Raw genomic sequence first — 23,301 nt, forward strand, 5'->3', positions numbered from 1 at the left:
CTGTGAAAAGTAACTATTTAGTTACTTCTTTTTTTCTTCTTTTTTTTTTAAAGCTCCAATTAATGCCCTTTTAGCCTTTATTTCAGTACTATTATTGCACTGGAGAATAATACAATCTGTTGATCAACTTGACATACATTTGTATCACTGAACTCTGCTAAGCAATGTGGTCGACATACAACACACAAAGACAAAGATATGTTACAAAGGCCAATTTGTTTCTGGCCAGAACAAATTGACAAAACTATTTTAAATAGCTGCAATATAACATACATAAGTAACAAACAGCATAATAACAGCATAGCTGTAAAGCAAGAAAGGCACACACTACATACACAAAGCCTAACCAGGCATTTTTTCCTCAAGAAATTGTGACACAAAATCTTGTCTGAAGCCCAGAACACTCTACACATTTCCCCAGTTTTAGTTTAGAGATAAGGAAAGATTGGCCTGGCCCACTAGCATCCCTCTTTATGATTGACAGAGTGTGTGTACCTTCAGTTCTGAAAGATGAGCAGAGGCAGAGTTAATCCTTACGTGGTGAAGTGTCATTGGAGTCTCTGTCTCTCTTTACTAGCTTCGTTGAAGCATGTTGCTTATGTAGCTTGTTTCAGCAGATTTGAATTGCTGTTTTGGGCAGTAGATGGGATCTTTGATCCAAAGCACAATTTACATTTAACTAAATTGTTATTTTCTTTGTGCTCGACAAAAGAAAAGTAGTGAAAATATCTCCATGTTAGCAAACTCGACTTCTGGCTCCGCCATGATCAGACACGCCCCCCTCCCCCCTCTCCTCCCTCCACACACTCACACTCACTCACACACTGAGCGCGTGTCTCTCTCTCTTCTCCGGCTTGTGACACAAGAAGAATCAGAACGATGACACAGCAGCCCTCCGATAAAACACACTTTATACTACAAAAAAAGTAACGTAAAATAACGCAGTAACGCATCATGTAGTAACGGTAACTGAATTACTGAATATAAAAAAATAACGCGTTAGATTACTAGTTACCGCCGAATCTAACGGCAGTCATATCAAAGCTTAGCTTGTTAGTCCCAACACTGGTTCTCATTCACCCTTAAGGTGTTTGAAGGGCTTAAGGCAGGGACGTCAAACTCATTTTAGTTTGGGGGCCACATGGAGAAAAATCTACTCCCAAGTGGGCCAAAGTGGTAAAATCATGGCATGATAACCTAAACATAAAGACAAATTCGGATTGTTTCCTTTGTTTAAAAATAAAATGTACAAATCATAATGTTGTTTTTTTTTTACACTTACATGTTGCGGTCAATAAACAATATTCTATCTTCATTTGTCGTTATTTATACATTCTAAAAAAATGATGTGACAATGTTCATCGGTCAAACAGGTGGAATTGAGTGTGGCAGAGTTTTAAAATGCTCTAATTGATATCAATTTTTAATCTATCAAGATAAAATATTTATATCAAAATTCAATTTCGACTGAAACAGGCACTTTTTTTTTTTTTTTTTTAGCAAAGAACATGGTAGATAACAGATACTAGATATGTATATTAAGTGCAGTTAACAAAGTGTACCTTGCTCTGGTGATGTATGAGCTGAATTGTCAGCTGAGGGATTCATTGAAGAGTTAGAAGCCCAATGCTCTCCTGTAGAAGACGACACACAGAAACCAAAAATGTCCAACTGAAAACAGTAGTACCTCTGTTTATTTCACATGTTAAAAATATAACAAAAATATATTTAATTTTCTTAAAAAATACCCAGAGTTCTAGCTATTCTCTCTCATAGTAAGATATGCTAATGCATGCGTTTATTACGAGTCGTTTAGGGGTTCTTAATCTTTTTGACCTTGGGGCCAAACTTTTCCACAACAGAGGGGCCCAAGGCCCACTCAAATACTAACACTGAATTAGCAATCTTACTCTTGATTTTAATTGTGTTCGATAATTATATCTACCAGTCACTAATCCGCCTACCCCAGGGCAGCTGCAGGCCTCGAATTTTAACTTTTTATGGTTAAGACAAGTGTTGTATACTGTATATAAATACTATATATACATATAAATATATATATACATATATATACATATATATATATATATACATATATATATATATATATATATATATATATATATATATATATATATATATATATATATATAGCGTCGTTTGGCTTGATAATCATCCGGACAAGCTACACGGACTTCGCTCCGGAGATTTCCCCTCGGAGTAAACAGAGGCAAGCGCTTGGTTTAATGTAATTTTCTCTCGCTTCTCGCCGTGCGTTTATGAGTGCACTGCTGTGTTTAGATGGAGACAGGTGTGGACAATATTGGAGACACTTGTTCCCACACTAAAAGTACACAGCGAAGGAGAAAACTATTTGATGTTGCTTTAATTTTGTCAATGCAGCGTTCATCAGCTGCTGTGACTGAGAGTTAATGACGTGAGGAAACATGCAGCAGGCGATGTGTCATGAACGTTGTCACAACTTGTTTCTAAAGTCTTTAGTTTGTTTACTGGGATGCTCATTCGTCCTTTATTTAACTGCAAATTGTATCAGTGTTCAAATAACATCAATACTGGCTAAAATGTTTTGTCATCTCATCAAATTGAACATGAAGATTGTGTAATCGATGTGAGAGGTGTCACGCCTGTTTATTTTCGTTGGCCAAACTGTTGCACTGAAATACAAGGAGACGTGGTTGAAGAAGAACAAAGCTTGTTTATTAGACTTCATCTTCATTAGCCAAACTGCTTTGAGTTTTGTATTAATATCAAAAAGTAAACACCGTGTTTTTTTACATTTCTTGTGTTTTTTCATGTCACAAAGGTGTTCAAAAACCTTAATGTGACACATCATTTTGTTAATGTTTTATTGTGTATAGTTAATTCCTATACAACATATTTCTTCTCAAACTCTTAATGGATCTGTCTCGATACAGTATCTAAATCAGTGGTTCTTAACCTTGTTGGAGGTATCGAACCCCACCAGTTTCATATGCGCATTCACCGAAACCAAACCGTTATCATAAAATTATGTTATTATATTAAAGAAATACTTATAAAGGTATATTTTACAAACAGAAAGTTGCAGGAATGTACACATGATCTCATGTTTACATCTCATTGTGCAACATGTGAATGTTTTAGTGGGAACTAAATGTGATATCTGAAAGGGGTACACATTATTTCCAAAGTAGGACCCCCCACCCAGACATTTAATGCTAGTACACAGCTCATGAAAAACAATATGTTATAGTCATTGTAAGTGGGCCAAAACACTTATATTAGAAAATAATCTCATGGAAATGACAGCTGTCATTTGATTACAATAATAAAACATTGAACTTGTTATTTAGTCAGGTTTGGGAAAGGTGTGCTGCAGGTCTGACGTCGCTCACATGTGCTCCACTGAATACTCAAGGAGTTTGTTTGGGGGTGTCCATAATACGCCGACAGGGAGAAGTTTTTATTTACACGATGAGTTGGGCGTGTCTTGACCTCCGCGGCGGAGGCTCTGCCAAACCCCTGAGGCCGACTCACCGAACCCCTAGGGTTCGATCGAACCCAGGTTAAGAACCACTGATCTAAATGTACCTATAAATGTACATAACTTAAAAACCTAACTAAATATTTTTTACAGCATGCGCTTGACTTCGTGTTGCCTAAAATGCATTAATTAATGACGGGTTTTTGGTAATTAAAAAATTAGACGGTATTAGTCACCATTTTATCGCAAATTATCATTATACCGTTTATTGTTACATCCCTCGTCCATTAACAAGTAAAAAGTCGAGGGCGGTCACAGCATATTCTTTCTGTCGATGCTGGTACATTTTTTAGTGCATTACAGCAAATGACGAGTGCGGCCGCGGCAAAATTTGGCGTGGTTAAATTTGAGCCTTGCAGGCTACAAATGTAGTTTACCACCACCAATGTGTGAATGTGGAGTGAATGAATGATGGGTTCTCACTTCTCTGTGCGCGCTTTCTAGTGTATAGAAACTTAATTTTTTTAGCGGCCCAACAATGGGCCTTATGGTTAAAGGTCTTTATCGGACCTTTTGGAACGGGTTATACCGTATTTTTCGGAGTATAAGTCGCACCGGAGTATAAATCGCACCTGCCGAAAATGCATAATAAAGAAGGAAAAAAACATATCTAAGTCGCACTGGAGCCTGGCCAAACTATGAAAAAAACTGCGACTTATAGTCCGAAAAATACGGTAATCAAACACAGAAGTACCGTATTTTTTGGAGTATAAGTCGCACCGGAGTATAAGTCGCACCTGCCGAAAATACATAACAAAAAAGGAAAAAAACATATCTAAGTCGCACTGGAGCCTGGCCAAACTATGAAAAAAACTGCGACTTATAGTCCGAAAAATACGGTAATCAAACACAGAAGTACCGTATTTTTTGGAGTATAAGTCGCACCGGAGTATAAGTCGCACCTGCCGAAAATACATAATAAAAAAGGAAAAAAACATATCTAAGTCGCACTGGAGCCCGGCCAAACTATGAAAAATACTGCGACTTATAGTACGAAAAATACGGTACCCTTGTATACGCACTATTTGGTCGGAGAGCCAAGATGATTGGCATGCTTGTTGTGAGATGGATAAAAAAACACATTCTAACTTACTTCTGGTATTAGAGGAGCAAGAGATAGGGTCACTGGTGGAGCGGACAATACGTGCCAGCTTGCGGCACCTCCTGGCTGCACGGAGCACCCGAGGTCTCTCTGAGGGTGAACATCCGCTTTGAGATGAGGTAGACGGTGGCTGTGGAGCAGAGGACGGGGACCATACACTGAAACACAGCCGGGGGCCTCGTAGCCTGCTAGGAGGGGAGGGAGAAGGAGAGGGAGCCAAGGGACTGATGGCTGAAGTTCCACCAGAAGAGGCCACGGAAGTCGGGGAGCAAGGCTGGGGAGGCGGAGGTGTGGCGACAGCAAGCGGGAGCTTCCGGCTCATCATTCGCGCTTTGATAAGAGAATGTGGTGACACTTTCGGTGGCTCCTCCGGAAAATGTTTGGCGGATGCAAGCTCGTCGCAAAGGTGCATGGCAGGCCTGAGTTCCTCACAAGCGCGAGAGTGATCCGCGGAATCCTCCTGGTCCAGATTGCTGTAATTTTCCGAGGACCAGTCCGGAGAGCGTTCAAGAGACTCCTGGGTGTGTGAGGACTCACTGAACCCGGTGTCACTGGGGCGGGCATCCGTGTTTGATAAGCCATAGTGGCATCGTGTGCGCGTGCAAAGCTCCAGGCTGGTGCAGCTTCCATCGGTGAGCGCATTGTGGGGTGTGCTATAGGGAGAGGAGTCTGAGCCTTGCACCTCCAGGGAGCACAAGTCCTCCGAGGAGCCGGTGTGGTCCTGATCAGCAACTTCTGACACCATCAGGGATGCACTGTCCACTGAGGCTGGAGATGTGAAATCAAGACATTACTGGTATGCACACAGAAAAAAATGCAACGTTCACTGGGTGCAGACAAAAGGTTTACCCTGAGTACTAAGTCCTGCCGTTGTGTTTCTGTCACATGGACTGGATTCCGTGGCCTGTTGTTCGATGCTGGTGGTGACCTGTTAGGAGAAACCCATTAGTCAACACCAGAAAGTGCAATTGCATCATTAGTTTCATTTTTTTCATGCTGTGCTTTTTTGTAATAGCAGCCGTGGCCTTCAGTGCCACTACTGGCCAATGGGGGGCGCTGTAAGACCAGATCATGTCAATCATTTTGTGTCATTCAAAGGACTTGGGAGCACTGCTCATGCATTTGGTTTGAAAATGACGCAACTCCTTTAGCAAGCAAACATGCTTCAAATAATTACACGAGAGGCTAACAGATGTGTGTTATTCTGTCAAATTATTAATCATTGCAGTTTGGAGTGATCATTCAACAAGTATCCACAAAAACTAATTGCTGGCAAATGAAATGATGAATTGTGGGATGATAAGGGAAATCAGTTGTCGGCAATATTATAAAAACAAATGTGATTATTTTTGGGGTTTTTACATGTGGCTGTGGACAATGAATTGTGTCTGTATAGACGAGGGGTCTCCAACCTTTTTCCTATGAGAGCTATTTTTACAAATTGAAAATGTCCGAGAGATACTCATATAGGTAACATTTATACAACATGTTGCTATCCACAACTAATATTTTGTGTTAAATTGAAAAAAAAAAAAAAAAGTTGGTAAAATTATATTCTAGAATTTAGTTCATAAATCAAGGCTTTTATTTGTATAGGTCAGGGGTCGGCAACCCAAAATGTTGAAAGAGCCATAGGGACCAAAAATACAAAAACATTTGTATCAGGAGCCGCAAAAAATTAAAAGCCATATTACATACAGATAGTGTGTCATGAGATATACATTGAATTAAGAGGACTTAAAGGAAACTAAATGGCCTCAAATGTAGCTACAAATGAGGAATAATGATGCAATATGTACATATAGCTAGCCTAAATAGCATGTTAGCATCGATTAGCTTGCAGTCATGCAGTGACCAAATATGTCTGATTATCACTCTACACATGTCAATAACATCGACAAAACTCACCTTTGTGCATTCATGCACAAAGTTAAAAGTTTGGTGGACAAAATGAGACAGAAAAAGGATAAAACACGTCCTAGGAAGTCGGAGAAAGTTATATATGTAAACAAACTAAGGCGAGTTCATGGACCGCCAAAATTAGTAGGACAAAACGGCGCTCGCCAAATACTCGAACCAGTGAAGCATGTTTAATATAAACAGTGTGATTTATAACAATTAGGGAGGTTTGTGTCATGTTTGTCCTCCTACAGAAAACATACTAAAACAAAAAATATTTTTTTCCCCCTCATCTTTTTCCATTTTTCATACATTTTTGAAAAAGCTCCAGAGAGCCACTAGGGCGGCGCTAAAGAGCCGCATGCGGCTCGAGAGCCGCGGGTTGCCGACCCCCGGTATAGGAGATGGTTGTAGCCGCAAACAAGGGGTGTCAAACGTACTGCCCAAGGGCCGGATCAGGCCCGAGGACAGGTTTTATCCGGCCCGCGGGATGAGTTTGCTAAGTATAAAAATGTACCTGAAATTTTTGAATGAAAGAAACTGCTGTTCTAAATGTGTCCACTGGATGTCACAATAGCACTTATTTGTATCTTTATAGATTATGCTACATATGTACAAAATAAACCACATTATATTAATACATCAGTCAAAGAAAAATGATCAAACTACATAAATAACATACTATAATTTGATTTTGGTATAATTTTTTAATCTTGATAGATTGAAAATTAACACCAATGAGTTGACCGATGAACATTATGACATACGGTTATTTATTTAGAAAATATAAGTAACGACAAATAAAGTATATATACTATTAACCGCAACAGTTAATTGTAAAAAAAAAACCCCCAACAACACTATGATTTGTACATTTCAGAATGTGCTTGCTCTTTTTTTTAAACAAAGAAAACAATCTGAAGTTGTCTTTATTTTTAAGTTATCGTGCAGTGATTTTAACAGTCCGGCCCACTTGGGAGTAGATTTTTCTCTATGTGGCCCCCGATATGAAATGAGTTTGACACCCCTGCCGTAAACCAAGAAGTTGGTCAACTTTGACATTCAATTTAAACCCGAAGATTGCAAGAAAAACATGAAAAAAAACCCGCCCGTTTGCGGCCACCATTTTTTTTTAAATATTTTTTTAACCTAAGTGAGGATTATGATGAATTCTTCATCTAAATGCGAACATCCCATCAGTCAGCATCAGAGTGAGAGCAGACATTGTACAGTAAGTGATTATTCTGTATTATTATGCTCTAAGTTTGTATTTCATGCTCAGCACTTTGCAATACTGCAATGCTTAGTGTTTCACTAAAGCTGGATATGTTTATCACTTCTACAACTTGTAGATTATGCTCCTTATATTCATGCTAAAAAATATAAGGTTGTTGAAAGAAAAAGCGAACAATGTCATGCGTCTGTGAAATTAATATGCCGCCGTATGCCTAAAATGATCAAAATACGTAACTATTACATGCTATTATTATCATGGCTGTTACTACTTTCCATATATACTTACAGCGGGTATATAAAAAGTTGATGGACGTTTTTGGATGATGTTTGCTTCATAGGAGGAATAGAGCGACTTCCATTAGCTCCGTTGTTAGCTGACTTTTGTTGGCATTGATTTACGTGTTAGAATGCATAAAAAAAGAAAAACATGTGTGCTGGTCTCACATAAGGATTATGAATGATAGGCAACATTCCCCAAAAAGTTCAGTTCCCCTTTAATGTACCTGACAGCTTGGATTGGTCTAATCCACCTGAATGTGTAGTAAGCAGCAGGATATAATATAATACAATGTCTTTTAAAAAATATGTATCTCAGAAAGCATTAATATTTGGTGCTTTAGCAAAAAACAAACATTAAAGTTAAGCCCCCTTATCTAAAATCTGTCCTCACCTGGCTTGCAGGGGTCTGCCCTACCACAGACTCATACGGTGGGGGCAGGTCAGTCGGGTACAGCGTCCCAGGGCTGTTAATTGGCACCCCATAAATAGCACTGAAGGGAGAATGAGGAAAGTCCAGGTGGAGGCCTCTGTAAAGGATATGATATCAATATTTTTAAACAAACAATTAACAATCATTATATATGAGTCCATGTACATCATCATATCTTTTTAATGACTTAATTCCCCTCTACAATGGCAGAACATGAAACACGTGGCTCATTCTTGGTTCTGCACATGTACAGTACAGTGCATCCGGAAAGTATTCCCAGTGATTCACATTTTGTTATTTTACAGCCTTATTTCAAAATGGAATAAATTCATTTGTCCATCCATCAATCCATCCATCCATCTTCTTCCGCTTATCCAAGGTCGTGTCCCGGAGGCAGCAGGCTAAGCAGGGAAGCCCAGACTTCCCTCTCCCCAGTTACTTCGTCCAGCTCCTCCCGGGGGTTCCTGAGGTGTTCCCAGGCCAGCCGGGAGACAGCCTCCTTAACGTGTCCTGGGTCTTTCCCGTGGCCTCCTACCGGTCGGACGTGCCCTAAACGCCTCCCCAGGGAGACGTCCGTGAGGCATCCTGACCAGATGCCAGAACCACCTCATCTGGCTCCTCTCAAAGGGCAGGTGCAACGGCTTTACTTTGAGCTCCTTTTGAATGACAGAGCTTCTCCCCCTACATTTTAGAGAGAGACCCGCCACCCGACAAAGGAAACTAATTTTGGCTGCTTGTACCCGTGATCTTGTCCTTTCGGGCATAACCCAAAGCTCATGACCATAGGTGAGAATGTAAATGTAAATCGACCGGTAAATTGAGAGCTTTGCCTTCCGGCAAAACCACAACGGATCGATACAGTGTCCGCATTACTAAAGACGCTGCACCGATCCAAGATTTCCTCCCCGACCCGAAGATGGAACTCCACCCTTTTACGGGCAAGAACCATGGACTCGGACTTGGAGGTGCTGATTCTCATCCCAGTCGCTTCACACCGGGCTGTGAACCGATCCAGTGAGAGCTGAAGATCCTGGCCAGATGAAGCCATCGGAACCACATCATCTACAAAAAGCAGAGACCAAATCTTGCAGCCACCAAACCGGATCCCCTTAACGCCCTGACTGCGCCTAGAAATTCTGTCTGTAAAAGTTATGAACAGAATCAGTGACAAAGGGCAGCCCCAGCGACTTACTGTTGGCAATGCGTACCAAGCTCCGACACCAATTACACAGGAAATGGACCGCCACAATCAGGCAGTCTGATACCCCATACTCTCTGAGCACTGCCCACAAGACTTACCGAGGGACACGGTCAAATGCCTTCTCCAAGTCCAAAAAGCCCATTTAGACTGGTTGGGCAAACTCCCATGCATTCCCAAGAACCCTGCTGAGAGTATAGAGCTGGTCCACAGTTCCAGGACCAGGACAAAAACCACACTGCACCTCCTGGATCAGAGGTTCGACTATCCGGCGTAGACCTCATTTGTGGAATGAGGTTAATTAATTTGTGTCCTTAGCATTCTACACACAATACCCCATAATGACAGTGTGAAAACGTTAAGAATTTTTAGCAAATTTATTAAGCATAAACAAACTAAGAAATCACATGCAGGTAAGTATTCACAGCCTTTGCTATGAAGCTCAAAAGTGAAAAAAAACCCTACAACTTTTTCACATTGTCAGTATGGGGTATTGTGTGTAGAATTTTGAGGACATAAATGATTTTTTTTTATTAGAATAGGCTGTAACTCAACAAAATGTGGAAATAAAGAAGGGCTGTGAATATTTTCCAGATGCACTGTACCCGATATGACTTCACCATCTGCATTGCTTCACCCACAAGCATCACATTTAAAAATAATAACACAACATTTATTTTTATTAACACAAAATTATAGCAATTTTCTATTTTTATTGGTCCTCTCTCAGGTTTTATGAGATTGAGTGACGCATAGTTAGTCCAACTAAGAAGTGACAACACCCTATTCGAACATAATATGGTGCAAAGCATGTTATGACGTGTTGACGACAACCACCAATTAAACTAAGTGTTATAAAATGTACTGAACAAGTCACATATTGATGGCGAGTTCAATGAGTTGAAGAGTAACGTTCTCAAACTGGAAGTACAGTGGAACCCGCTGATGTCGACAACCCATTTTTAGACCACCGACTCATCAAAAATACAGCAGCAGCTATATTTTATAAGAGTACAAAATAGCATACACTAAAAAAAACTTTCCGTTCTCTGAGTTCCCAGTGAACAGATGAAAGCTGTTTTTGTTGCACCAAGCCAAAGGCTTGGAAAATTCCGCTGTGTACGACGGGAGGAGACGGGAGGGGTTATCTATTGTGATCCAAGACTTGCCCAAGCTCAATCCAGGACCAGTCCAAGCCCGAGGCATCTTTTTCTTTTGTGTTAATGTGACCGAAAACAATGGCTGTTTACATACCAGACATATCAGACTACAGATGACAGGCCCTAATGTGGCCCCTACATGGCCTCGACGTCACTTGCATCCGCAGTTCGATAAAGTGAAAACAAAGGAAGTTGACCAGATTCCGTAAATGAATAAGGAAGTTGCAACTACTACTACTACTACTACTTTGCTACACTTTAAAAATGAGGTTTTTGTCAGGATCTGTTGGGGACAAACCCCAAGACGCAGAGATGGCAGGCGTAGCGCAGGAAAACATGACTTTAATGTCAAAATGCAGGGAAAACAGGAACCAGGAGGAGACAGGAGACAGGCAACAGTCTACAGGATACAATCATCAAGCCCTCACTGGAGGGCGTGGCAGGCATAAATAGCCTGATTGGCCATTGCAACCAGGTGTGCCAGGCTGCCAATCAGGGACAGGTGAGAGAAACGAGCACTCAGGGAGACATGCAGGAAATGGAACCAAAATAAGAGCGCTGACAGGAAATAAACACAAACACAGAGGAAAACCCAAACATAACCAAATTGTCAGTGACAAGCCTGACAGGTTTTATTTTAAATGTAAAACACATTTAAGTAATATAAAATATGAATGAAAATATATAGTGTAATATATTTGGGAGGGTACCAATCTTTTTATGGCTGTTAAGAAGAGCATACATCGGACACGGACATCAGTGTGGTTCTACGATAGCGTTATTTTTCAACTTACTTACGTAAACAATTTACGCAATGTACGTAACATTTAGGCAAATACGCCACATAGCATACACGCCGTTTCCGGCCCTTTAACAATCGCTGTTTCTTAGAAATCAAAATATACATACATCTTAATATATTACTGTGGAGGGAGATGTAGTCAGCGCTGCCTACAGGACAGAGCACCATCAGACAGGAGTGTGGTAGTGCTGACGGCGAGACACAGCTGGCAGGTGATTAGATTTCACAGGTGGTACGTGTTAACCTAATCATCTGTTGTCTTTAACAGTAAGCGGCCGGGAGCAGGAAGGGAGAGAGGATACGAAAGTGACTGAAAAGTCACGTTCTAATGGGAGAGAAAACTTTTGTTGAAAAAACATTATCATTAAAACCTTGTTGAACCTGCACGCTTGGCTCGGGTGCCGTGTCTGACAGTGGGACCGCTTGGAAGCGACTTCCACAATTACCGGTACATGTAGCCTATTTTTTTCTCACTGTTGACAAGCGATGCACGTCAAATGTAGCCTCTGAAAAAAGACTTTAATCACCGAAAGAGCGCTGCCGAAACCCGATGTTGTGATGACGTGTCCGTATCCGTCTTATCCTGCGCATGACACAGCTTGACCAAAGATGGCGTAAAAGTCCCAAACAAATGGCATTGCCGCTTAGACTGCAGTTACATTTGAAAAGATCAGATTCCAAACGGATTCGGACTAACTCCTGATGTGACCCAAATCTCATGCGAAAAAAATAAGATTTGAAACACTTTGGAGTGTTCAGACTGGCAAAAAAATATCCAATATGTGTCACTGGAGGGCAAAAAAATCCGATTTGGTGTGCACGTTGACTCCATCCATCCATCCATTTTCTACCGCTTGTCCTTTTCGGGGTCACGGGGGGTGCTGGAGTCTATCTCAGCTGCATTTGGGTGGAAGGCGGGCTACACCCTGGACAAGTCGCCACCTCATCACAGGGCCAACACAGATAGACAGACAACATTCACACTCACATTCACACACTAGGGCCAATTTAGTGTTGCCAATCAACCTATCCCCAAATCAAATCCCCAACAAACTGTCATAAGTACAACCTGCTTGAGTGTTATTGTTGATATTCATAATTTCGGGGTTCGTGAATGCACCTTGCTCCCCCTGACTGTGATTGTTGGATAATGAGGAAGTTTTGTGTCGCTGTTGTGACGAACGCTGTGGCAAAATGGGCGTGCAGTGTTGGATCTGAGCACACTTGTTACTGTTCAAACACCTGCCGCCTCTCACTCTGCAATCAACACACCTGACGCTGATGAGTCTCCTGCCTTCATAAGCCAGCGTGTCCTGCATTCCAGTGCCAGAACGTAGCTACTTGTACATGTACAGTAAGCCTCTCACGTCTCTCGCTTCTTTGCTCATGTGCTTCCTCGCTCTTTGTGTTTCCCCTCCGGCGTGCTCACTGTGTCTTGTCTTGTGTCGTCATCCAGCAACCCTTCGTCGTCCCCTGGTTTCGAGCTGTGTGTCTCTTCTCCCTGGATCCCCTCTGGACTCTCTACTGCCTTCCTGGATCTCGACCGCACGCCTGCCTTTGGACCACGACGCCTCGCTCCAGCCCCTGACCCCTTGCCTGTCCCTGGACCTCCGAGCCTGCCTTGCCCTTTCTGGATTCCTGCACCGATCTCAACACGCACCTTCAACACCACCTGGTAACACTCCTCATATACTTGCTACACATAGCCAAGCAAAACTTCCTGCAGTTGGCCCAGGGTTGGGAGATGGAGGTCGACCTGGGGAGGAAGCTCCTCTTCCCAGAGGCGGTACTGTCCACCACTCTAAGACCAGACATAGTTATGTGGTCCCCAGAGGGAAAGAAAATCATCCTTGTGGAACTTACTGTCCCGTGGGAGGAGGGATGTGAGGAAGCGGCAGAGAGGAAGAAAACAAAGTACCAACAACTTGTCCAGGACTGCCGGGACAAGGGGTGGACAGCATGGCTGATGACAGCGGAAGTTGGATGTCGAGGATTCCCTGCTCAATCTGTGTGGAATCTGATGACAAAGGTCAGATTGAGAGGTCACTTGAGGAAAACAGCCGTTCGTAGGATGGGAGAAGCGGCAGAGAGAGCCTCCTGTTGGCTCTGGCATAAAAGAGAGGACAATAGATGGAAGCCTGAATGAGAGGGGCAGTGATCTGGCCAATCACTGCTGACCCACCAACCGGAGAGTGTTATGGTTAAGGGTCGAAACACTCGGTGAACGTTGGGGACCACCTGATGACCTCTTGTCCAGGCCAAAGCTTTATCCATTAGAAATGGATTAAAATAGCACCTTTGATGTATTTGCAAACTAAACACCGTATACATTTGGTTTAATCACACACTCCACATATATTTGTATATTTCAATAAACACGCTGCAAGCTAACGACGTCCCTGCCTCCGTGCCGTCTCCTTCTCCCACTGTACCATTACAACACTGTCACAACCCGTTAAGGTTATCAATACAGTTTTTTTTTAAATCAGGAAGCTACATTACTTGCAAGACATGGCATGCACAATATGTGTTGCAGGTTTGTTGAGTCTCTATTCATTTAGCACTGATAACTATTTATTTATTTATTTTATCCAGTCTGTTATTACTGATAGGTGTTGTTATGGTACAACTAATTGGTACCCATTCCTGTAAATGGAGGAAAAATATGTCAACAAACTATCCCTTTTGTCTCCGGCCAAAGTCACAAGCAAGCAAGCAAGCAATGGCTAGTTATGGTAAATGGTAAATGGGTTATACTTGTATAGCACTTTTCTACCTTCAAGGTACTCAAAGCGCTTTGACACTATTTCCACATTCACCCATTCACACACACATTCACACACTGATGGCGGGAGCTGCCATGCAAGGCGCTAACCACGACCCATCAGGAGCAAGGGTGAAGTGTCTTGCTCAAGGACACAACAGACGTGACGAGGTTGGTAGAAGGTGGGGATTGAACCAGGAACCCTCAGGTTGCTGACACGGCCACTCTCCCAACTGCGCCACGCCATCCCCGTTTTTTCTTACGTCGACAACCGCTTATGTCGACAAAAACGAGTTCCCCTGTACAAACATTATTTCTCCATCATTGAGGTGAATGGAAAAACGTGTACGTAACATGCAGCTTCTGCCCAGGATGAAAGTTGTAAATGACAAGTAAGAGTATCAAGAGGAAACCCACACATAAAACAAGGAAGATCATGCACACTTCACTCAGAGAGGCCCGAGTTAATAGTAATAATAATGATATTTAAAAAAAATTATAATAATACATTGTTTGGGAACAGTTTGCATGCAATAAAAAGACTGTGATACTGATAAGAAGTATTTGCTTCTCACCTCAGTCCATCCATTGAGGGTGTGCAGGTGTACTCAGGGGGGTAGTAAGGTGGTGGGGGAATGGGAGGAATAAACTCATCAAAGTCCAGTGTTTGGTGGATGATGGTTCCATGGGGAGTCACACAGTCAGCATTCAGAGCTCGTGTTCGGTGTGGCATAAACTGAAACACATCATTAAAAAGAGACACGTTGTCATTGCAAAATCTCTTGTTTATTATTTCAAACCTGAAAGTGCCTGCAGCGTCTCCCTGCGTTCTTACCGTTTCTTCTGCGCCTTTGCTCTTGGTTCAGTGATCAAGCTGCAAGAACATTTCACACATTTTCCCTCTGAGGGGCTGCTATAACAGTAATTCTCAAACTGTGGTAGAAGTACACAGGCTCTATCTAGTGGTACCCCAAATAATCAGTTAATTAAATGTTCAAATAGTGTTACTGTTCAAACTGTATATAATGTTACAGTGGCCAAAAATATATTTGTTAAATAAACAATTGCCTTTTAATAAATATTGGGCCTACAATGCAACTGTATTTTGATGTTGGTCATTATGGTGGTCATTCTTTCTGAGTTGGTACTTGGTGAAAAATATTTAAGAACCACTGTGCTATATCTTAACAGTGGATATCAAATCAGACTTTTATAAGTGAGTCGACTCACAATTAGCCCTATTTTTTTTTTATTTGTAGGACTGTCATAATTGTTTCCCATAAATAAAGTATATTTTCCTTTTAATGAATCAATCAATAATAATACACCTTGATTTACAACCACTTCAACAATTTTTTCTAAATATTTTTAAGATGTTTGTAGTCAATATTGGTACAGATAAATTAGGGCCAAAAGTTTTATACTTGAATGAATAAACTCTAAAATGGAAATATTAAGTTTTGTGTTGAAATTTGAAAAAACAAAAAACAAAACATAAGTGTATTCAAAATAAAAAAATAAAAAAATTCTGATTCACTCTGGTAATGATTTTGAACAAATTATTGATTTTTATTTTTCACTTTCATAAAATTAAGATTCTCGCGCATATGTTTTTTTTTTAGATTCAAATCTTATTTTTTTTAAAGTCAAAATGTTTCTTTCAGGTTCCCATCTTTCGTTTTCAGATTCAAATCTCTTTTTTTCAGATTCAGACTTTTATTTACAGTTACGTGGGCAGGGTGGCTCATGAACAACAAGGATAGTGGGCATCGTCCCCAAGTTTATTTTTTCAATTACAAATCTTTTCACACTAATTTAGCACCATACAATATGTTATGACAGTCTAAATTGCCTCATGTCATAAAAAACAGTTAATTAGATGTTTTAGTATAACTAACATAGTGGTAAACTAATATTTTGCAAAATATGTTAAATACTGTGCTAAAGCAATTTGCCTTCAAGTGAGCAACTGAATGAGTAGTACAGGTACATCCAAAAACAAATTGGAATATCATAAAAACATTTTTACACATGACTCATGACTCCTACACATATGTTTTGTTCAGATCTAGTTTGTTTTGGGTTTATTTTGGTGACCTATATTTATTTTGACCACTGGTGTTGGTACAAAGGGGAAGTATATCAATGCAGAAGAGACACGACTTGGGGCCTGATCTACTAAAAGTTTGCATGGATTAAAACAAATGCAAATTTGGTAGCACACGCAAAGCCGATCTACTAAGCTTGTGCGCTTAGGATTGTGTCTATTAAATGAGCAAAATAGCGATCGTAATGCATTTAGCGTGTTTGTCTTTGTGTATAAGCAGAATATATGATAACTAGAATTTGCAAATCTGGTAGGAATTGCGTGTGAATGCCCTTATACACGTGAGTGAAACTGAACTGCTTGAATGTCCAGGGTGAGTGGAGTGTGTGGATGTTGGAACGATTTGAATCGGTTGAGAGATTAATGGAGAGGTTTGTATATTGCCCATACATTTTCAATCGAGGAAAATTCCTGGTAATTCCGAGTAATCAGGAATTTTCGGAACCGGGAAACATGCTGGCTTGGAAGTCCAGGGTGAGTGTAAAGTGTGGGTGTTGCACTGAGCCTAGTCTATAAAATCCGCTACACCTCCCTGATACCGAAGTACATGTCAAACTACTTCCTTAACGTAAATGACCGCCACTAACCACGTTAAACCCAGAATCCAATCTAACAAAGGTCTTAACTCATTCTCTTTCTATGCCACATCAATGTGGACTGTGCTCCCAACAGGTATAAAAGAAAGGGCATCTCTATCCTCCTTCAAAACCGCAATAAAAGTACACCTCCAGGCAGCTACAACCCTAAACTAACACCCTCCCCGGATTGTAAATAATCAAATGTAAATAATCAAATGTAGATATTTTTTCTTATGCTTTCTGATCTCTCTCTCTCTCTCTCTCTCTGCCCACTACTTTCTGTACATATCCTACCAAGTCAGACCTACACTGTTTCAATATCCATTTCTCTGTTCTCAATTGTTGATGACACACACACACACACACACACCCCGGATTGTAAATAATGTAAATAATTCAATGTGATTATCTTGTGTGATGACTGTATTATGATGATAGTATATATCTGATAGTATATATCTGTACCATGAATCAATTTAAGTGGACCCCGACTTAAACAAGTTGAAAAACTTATTCGGGTGTTACCATTTAGTGGTCAATTGTACGGAATATGTACTTCACTGTGCAACCTACTAATAAAAGTCTCAATCAATCAATCAATCAATCAATGTTGGAACGATTCAAGTCAGATGGGAAATGTGGGATATGCAGTCGATTGTATATTTCCCATTCATTGTCAATGGGGAGAAAATTAACAGAAATTCCGGAAACCCTGGAATTTTGGGAAAAGGAAAACATGTTTTGTGTTCGATATATCGGAAGGTTAGTGTGAGTGGAAGGTTGAAAGGTCAGGTTCGGGTTAAAAAGGACACATTTTTTGAGAATTTTGGGCATTGTAGAATTATGAATACGTCCATTCATTTGAGTGGAATTTCCTGGAAATTTCGGAATAACCGGGAATTTTGGAAAATATTGATACTAGCATAATTGTCCTAAATGATATGAATGGTTTGATGTTAGAATTTTTGGAATCCGTTGAAAAATGTTGACGTAGAAACAGTTCGAATTGAGAATTGGTATTTCGTAGTTCTTGGAATTTCGGGAAAACCAGAAATCGATTTTGTTGTCCCAACTAAGATGGATTTTTTGATGGTGGACTGGTCAAAAACGGTTGAAAAATGTGGACTGTGAAAAGTTTAGATCAAAGGTGAATATAGGGCTTTGGAAAAATGGGAATATTGAGAATTCCTGGAATTTTTTTTTACCTTAGAAAATGGGGAGTTGTGCAAGTTGGAAAAACGGCCCATTCATTTTCAGTGGGCAAAATGTCTTGGAAAAACAAAAATTCTGGGTAATATAGGATATTTTAGATACATTTTTTTCCGTGACCTCATGTTTACGGTCGAGCTGAACATTTTGATACTGGAACGGTTCCGATTGGATGAAAACTGTGCGCTGTGGGTTCCGGCAAGATTTTACCTAATAATAATGATAATAATAACAATAATTGTAATAATAATAATAATAATAATTATTATTATTATAATAAATAATTCCTTGGTGTAAAATAACATGTGTGAATACTTGGGCATTTACACAATTATCAGAATGGCCACAATGCTTAGAGAAGGAGATGACAAAACTTCTTGCAACATGCATATTCTTGCCATGGATCATTCCAGGCGCCTCTCAAAGTGCACCTTCGGCGTGTTAAAAAATAGGTTGTGTTGTCGAGATCGCGCTTCTATATGGCCCAGAAAATATGGTATAAATTATGTTTGTGCGCTGGATTATCCACAACATAACAAAACACAACAGGTTGGAGCATATGATGCAAGGACATAACTGTGTCGATGGTGACAGCCAGTTGTACACGCACAATCGTTATTTACCAACAAAAATCACTCAACATTTGCACTCAACGGTTCCCCAGTGTTCTCAATGAAAGCAGGTGTAAACTAGGTGGTATTGGTTTTTACAACAGAGTCATTTCGCGAGAACTGACAAATGAACATACTTTTTCGCAGCCTGACATTTCTGCTTGAAATATCCTTTTTGTAATTGATCTTATGTAATATTCTAAAGTTCTGAGTCACTGAAGTTTGGGCTTTATGTTGTCTGTAATACATAACTTTATTATTTATGGAATGAAATGGTGTTCAAATTGAGAGGAGGGAGTAATAAACATGTGTTAGTAATTGCTATGATATAGAAAAGGGTAGGATTAAGTAAATGGAAATAGTGATGCATCATGTTGTAACTTTAAGCATGTTCGAAATACAATTAAACCATAAACCATAACCATTGAGATTGCTAAAAATATTTAAATTAAGATTGTCAAAAATAACAAGTTAACTCATGTGATTTAGCACAAAAATGATCGCCTTAATCGTGCCTGAACACGGATTAATCACACAATTTAGTTTGACTGTACAATACATGCTCCTTTAGCTTAACTGCGGGTGGTTAACTGAAAGGTGGCACAGGTTGTTATATTGCCAGTGATCAGGTCAATGCATATCTTGGTGCAAATATAAGTGAGGTCATTCCAATTTCAGTTCAGAATGGGACTTTAGATCAAACTGTTACATGCATTCTGATAATACAATTGCATTTGTGTCCAAATATTGGGTTCTTTTTTTAAAAAATAATACAAATTATGCAAGTGAGTAATAACCTGTGAACAATTATGATTCATCCAAATTCAAAAGTGTGATTAATCTGATTTTTTAATATATGTACACTATGTTGCCAAAAGTGATTGGCCACTCATCCAAATGATGAGAATCAGGTGTCCTAATCACTTGGCCCGGTGTATAAAACCAAGCACTTAGGCATGGCGACTGTTTCTACAAACATTTGTGAAAGAATGGGCCGCTCTCAGGAGCTCTGTGATTTCCAGCGTGGAACTGTCATAGGATGCCACCTGTGCAACAAATCCAGTCGTGAAATTTCCTCGCTCCTAAATTTTCCAAAGTCAACTGTTGGCTTTATTATAAGAAAATGGATGAGTTTGGGAACAACAGCAACTCAGACACGAAGTGGTAGGACACGTAAACTGACAGAGAGGGGTCAGCTGATGCTGAAGCGCTTAGTGCAAAGAGGTCGCCGACTTTCTGCACAGTCAGTTGCTACAGAGTGCCAAACGGCATGTGACTTTCCAATTAGCCCACATACAGTACGCAGAGAGCTTCATGGAATGGGTTTCCATGGCCGAGCAGCCGCAGCTAAGCCATACATGTCATGTCTGTGTGATCATGTTTTGTTTTAGTCATGTTCGGTTTTGTTTTTGGACTTTTTGTGCACTTTTGTTTGTTTGTCACCATAGCAACCATTAGTTTTCACCTGTCACGTCACGCACCTGTTTCACGTTTTGAGTCACGCACCTGTTTTCACTAATCATGTCTGTAGTATTTAAGTTCATTGTTTTCATTTTGTCGTTCTGACGACATCCCGGATTCATACACCTGTCACACTCTGTTTACCTCTGCGCACTTCATAGTCCATGCCAAGTAAGTTTTTGTTTATTAATGCCACAGTTAGTGTTTTTGTTTCATTGTTCACAGTTGCTGTCTATGTGCAAGTTTTGTTTTCAATAGCCTAGTTTTGTACCTCCGCCATTGTGCGCACTTTTCGTTTGTTCTTTTTTGATATATTAAATAAATATGTACTCACATTCCCGTCTCGCCCGAGCCAACTTTCCGTTGCCTTCAGGAAAAACAAAACCCAAGGACCGAGTCGTGACAATACATCACCAAGTCCAATGCAAAGTGAATCATGCTTTTCCATCTGGCAATCTGACGGACCAGAGAACGCTACATTTCGGACTGCATTGTGCCAAGTGTGAAATTTGGTGGAGGAGGAATTATGATGTGGGGTTGTTTTTCAGGAGTTGGGAAAGGCCCCTTAGTTCCAGTGAAAGAAACTTTGAATGCTCCATGAACATTTTCCCAACCTTGTGGGAACAGTTTGGAGTGGGCCCCTTCATATGTGAGTCAAGGCAGGTGGCAATATAGTGTATCTTCTAACATGAAAATGTAAATCTATGTTTAATAAAATGAGCGACCAAAAATATTAAACTTTTTCATGATATGCAATGAGAAACCTGATATTTAGGCTTATTTCAACGAGCACACAGATGAATTGTATTAATAGGTAATAATGGATGGATGGATGGACATGTACAGTGTAAGACATTGCTGCACCTTTTTATCCGTGCAGTGGAATGATGTAACTATTTTTGGTGTGAACAACAAAGGGAGCTTGGCCATGTTAATTTCCCTCCTGGCGTGCGGTATTAAGCAGCTAATAGCTTCATTGCTCCACATAAAATGACAAAAATGGTTCACACTGAGAATAATGCACTTTTGTGGAACAAATGCAGAGTGTTTAAGCTTCTTCTTTTTTTTAATACCGGGGGAGGCCACAGAGAAGACAACGGAGTCCTGTGGCAACTGAACTGTCCTTGACTGACTTTTGCAGAAACGCAAAACAATAATATCTTCACAGGCTTGGGACAGAGTTTATGAAGCACATTGTATAATTCATTTCCAAGTTGATAGGAATCTTCAGACTCTTTACTTATTCCCCCACTGAAAGAAAACTAAAAAAAAAAGAAGTACCCATTTATTATTGTCCACACTCACCATCTGCAGCACATCGGTGGAGACAATTTGCATGCAGCACATGGCTGTGGCGAGGGCACAAACTATGGTGGAGATGACGTTGAGAGCACACACGCTGAACAGCAGCTCCTGTGAGAGAGGGGACGGAGAAGAAAAACTAGTTGACAATCAGGGACAAAACTAACACAAATAAGAGGCAATAATTGTGGAGGTCGAAAAACCTGTGCAAAATATGCAAAAAAAACATGGACAATACACGCTGTGTCGGGTCAGATTAAACCACACACACACACACACACACACACAGACTCACACACACCTTTAATAACTGTACTATATGAATTAATTTCCTGGTGGACAGCCCAGAAAAAGAAACAGCACTTGCATGGAAATTAGCTCTTGGAATAGCACCGAGGACAGACATTTTAATAGCATTTCAAAAAGAGTGAAAGGACTGCATATAAGGGGTGGGAATCTTTGGGCATCTCACGATTCGATTAAGAGTCAGGGTATACGATTGGATTATAAATTGAATATTGATGCATCTTTAATTCATGTGTATGTATGTATGTATGTATGTATGTAAGGTTCCCTCTCTGGCTGCCGACGTACGCAGTGTTCTGAATATTGCTTATAAAAAGTAATTAATCATAGTTACTCGATACTTAACCGAAAAAGTAACTAACAAAATTACTCTTAAATAAATGTAATTAATTACCAGGGAAAGTAATTAATACATTTTATTTATTTTTTTTAAACTTCAAATATCTGGCATATGCAGTTTAGACATTTTATATGAGAGCAGATTGTGAGCGTGTGCCTTTAAAAGGCGGGGCCTGTTGCCGAGTGACGTGTGACGTAAGCGAGACCGTACTCAGATAAGCATTTTACCTAAGCTGTGTTTGTTAGCTTAGCAGCGGAGGTTTGCTAGCACTGACGGCAGCTGTGTTGAATCCTCCCTCTGGTAAATAGAGACTGAATATGCTTCGATGGCCGTCATATCTTCTTGGCCAGAAACAGGGTATTGTTTGGATTGCAAGCTCGTCACTTCAATCATTGATTTAATGTTTATTATATCCAGTGTTGGGACTAACTGTAACGCCGTTATTTTTGGCGGTAACTAGTAGTCAAACACATTATTTTTTATATTCAGTAGCTCAGTTGCCGTTACTACATGATGCGTTACTGCGTTATTTTATGTTATTTTTTATGTAGTATCGGCTAGAAAGTGAGAAGATCTGAGTGTATTTACTGGAGAGCTGCAGAAGAGGCGCGCTGTGTGTGTGTGTGTGTGTGTGTGTGGAGGGGGGGGTGGGGGGGTGTCTGTGTTTACTAACAAAACATCATGGCGTAGCCAAAGTCGAATTTCTTAACATGGAGATATTCTCACTACTTTCTTTTATCTACTGCCCAAAACAGCAATTCAAATCTGCTGAAAAAGCTACAAAAGCAACATGCTTCGACAAAGCTAGTAAAGAGAGAGAGACACTTCACCTCCAACACCATCTAAGCAACAGCGGCTGGATTTTAACGGAGGGACTGCTAACCAGGACAAATTGATAGAGCCATTGCAGCGTATGTGCTAGAAGACATGCAGGCTATTTCTACAGTGGAGTCACCCGCTTTCAGGCAGCTAA

General features: G+C 40.4%; 1 protein-coding gene across 1 annotated transcript in view; it reads right to left on the reverse strand.

The window, feature by feature from the left end:
• LOC133616003 (endosomal transmembrane epsin interactor 1-like) overlaps positions 1–23,301 on the reverse strand; it is a 314,413-nt gene that overhangs the window by 13,989 nt on the left and 277,123 nt on the right. The window contains exons 5-10 of the mRNA XM_061974980.1: positions 21,686–21,793; positions 14,990–15,150; positions 8,452–8,587; positions 5,496–5,574; positions 4,638–5,414; positions 1,563–1,634 (exon numbers count right to left, since the gene is read on the reverse strand). Coding sequence (XP_061830964.1) covers positions 1,563–1,634; positions 4,638–5,414; positions 5,496–5,574; positions 8,452–8,587; positions 14,990–15,150; positions 21,686–21,793 — 1,333 coding nt within the window. The remainder of the gene's footprint in view (positions 1–1,562; positions 1,635–4,637; positions 5,415–5,495; positions 5,575–8,451; positions 8,588–14,989; positions 15,151–21,685; positions 21,794–23,301) is intronic.

This window comes from Nerophis lumbriciformis, linkage group LG15, assembly GCF_033978685.3.
Source record: "Nerophis lumbriciformis linkage group LG15, RoL_Nlum_v2.1, whole genome shotgun sequence".
NCBI lineage: Eukaryota > Metazoa > Chordata > Actinopteri > Syngnathiformes > Syngnathidae > Nerophis > Nerophis lumbriciformis.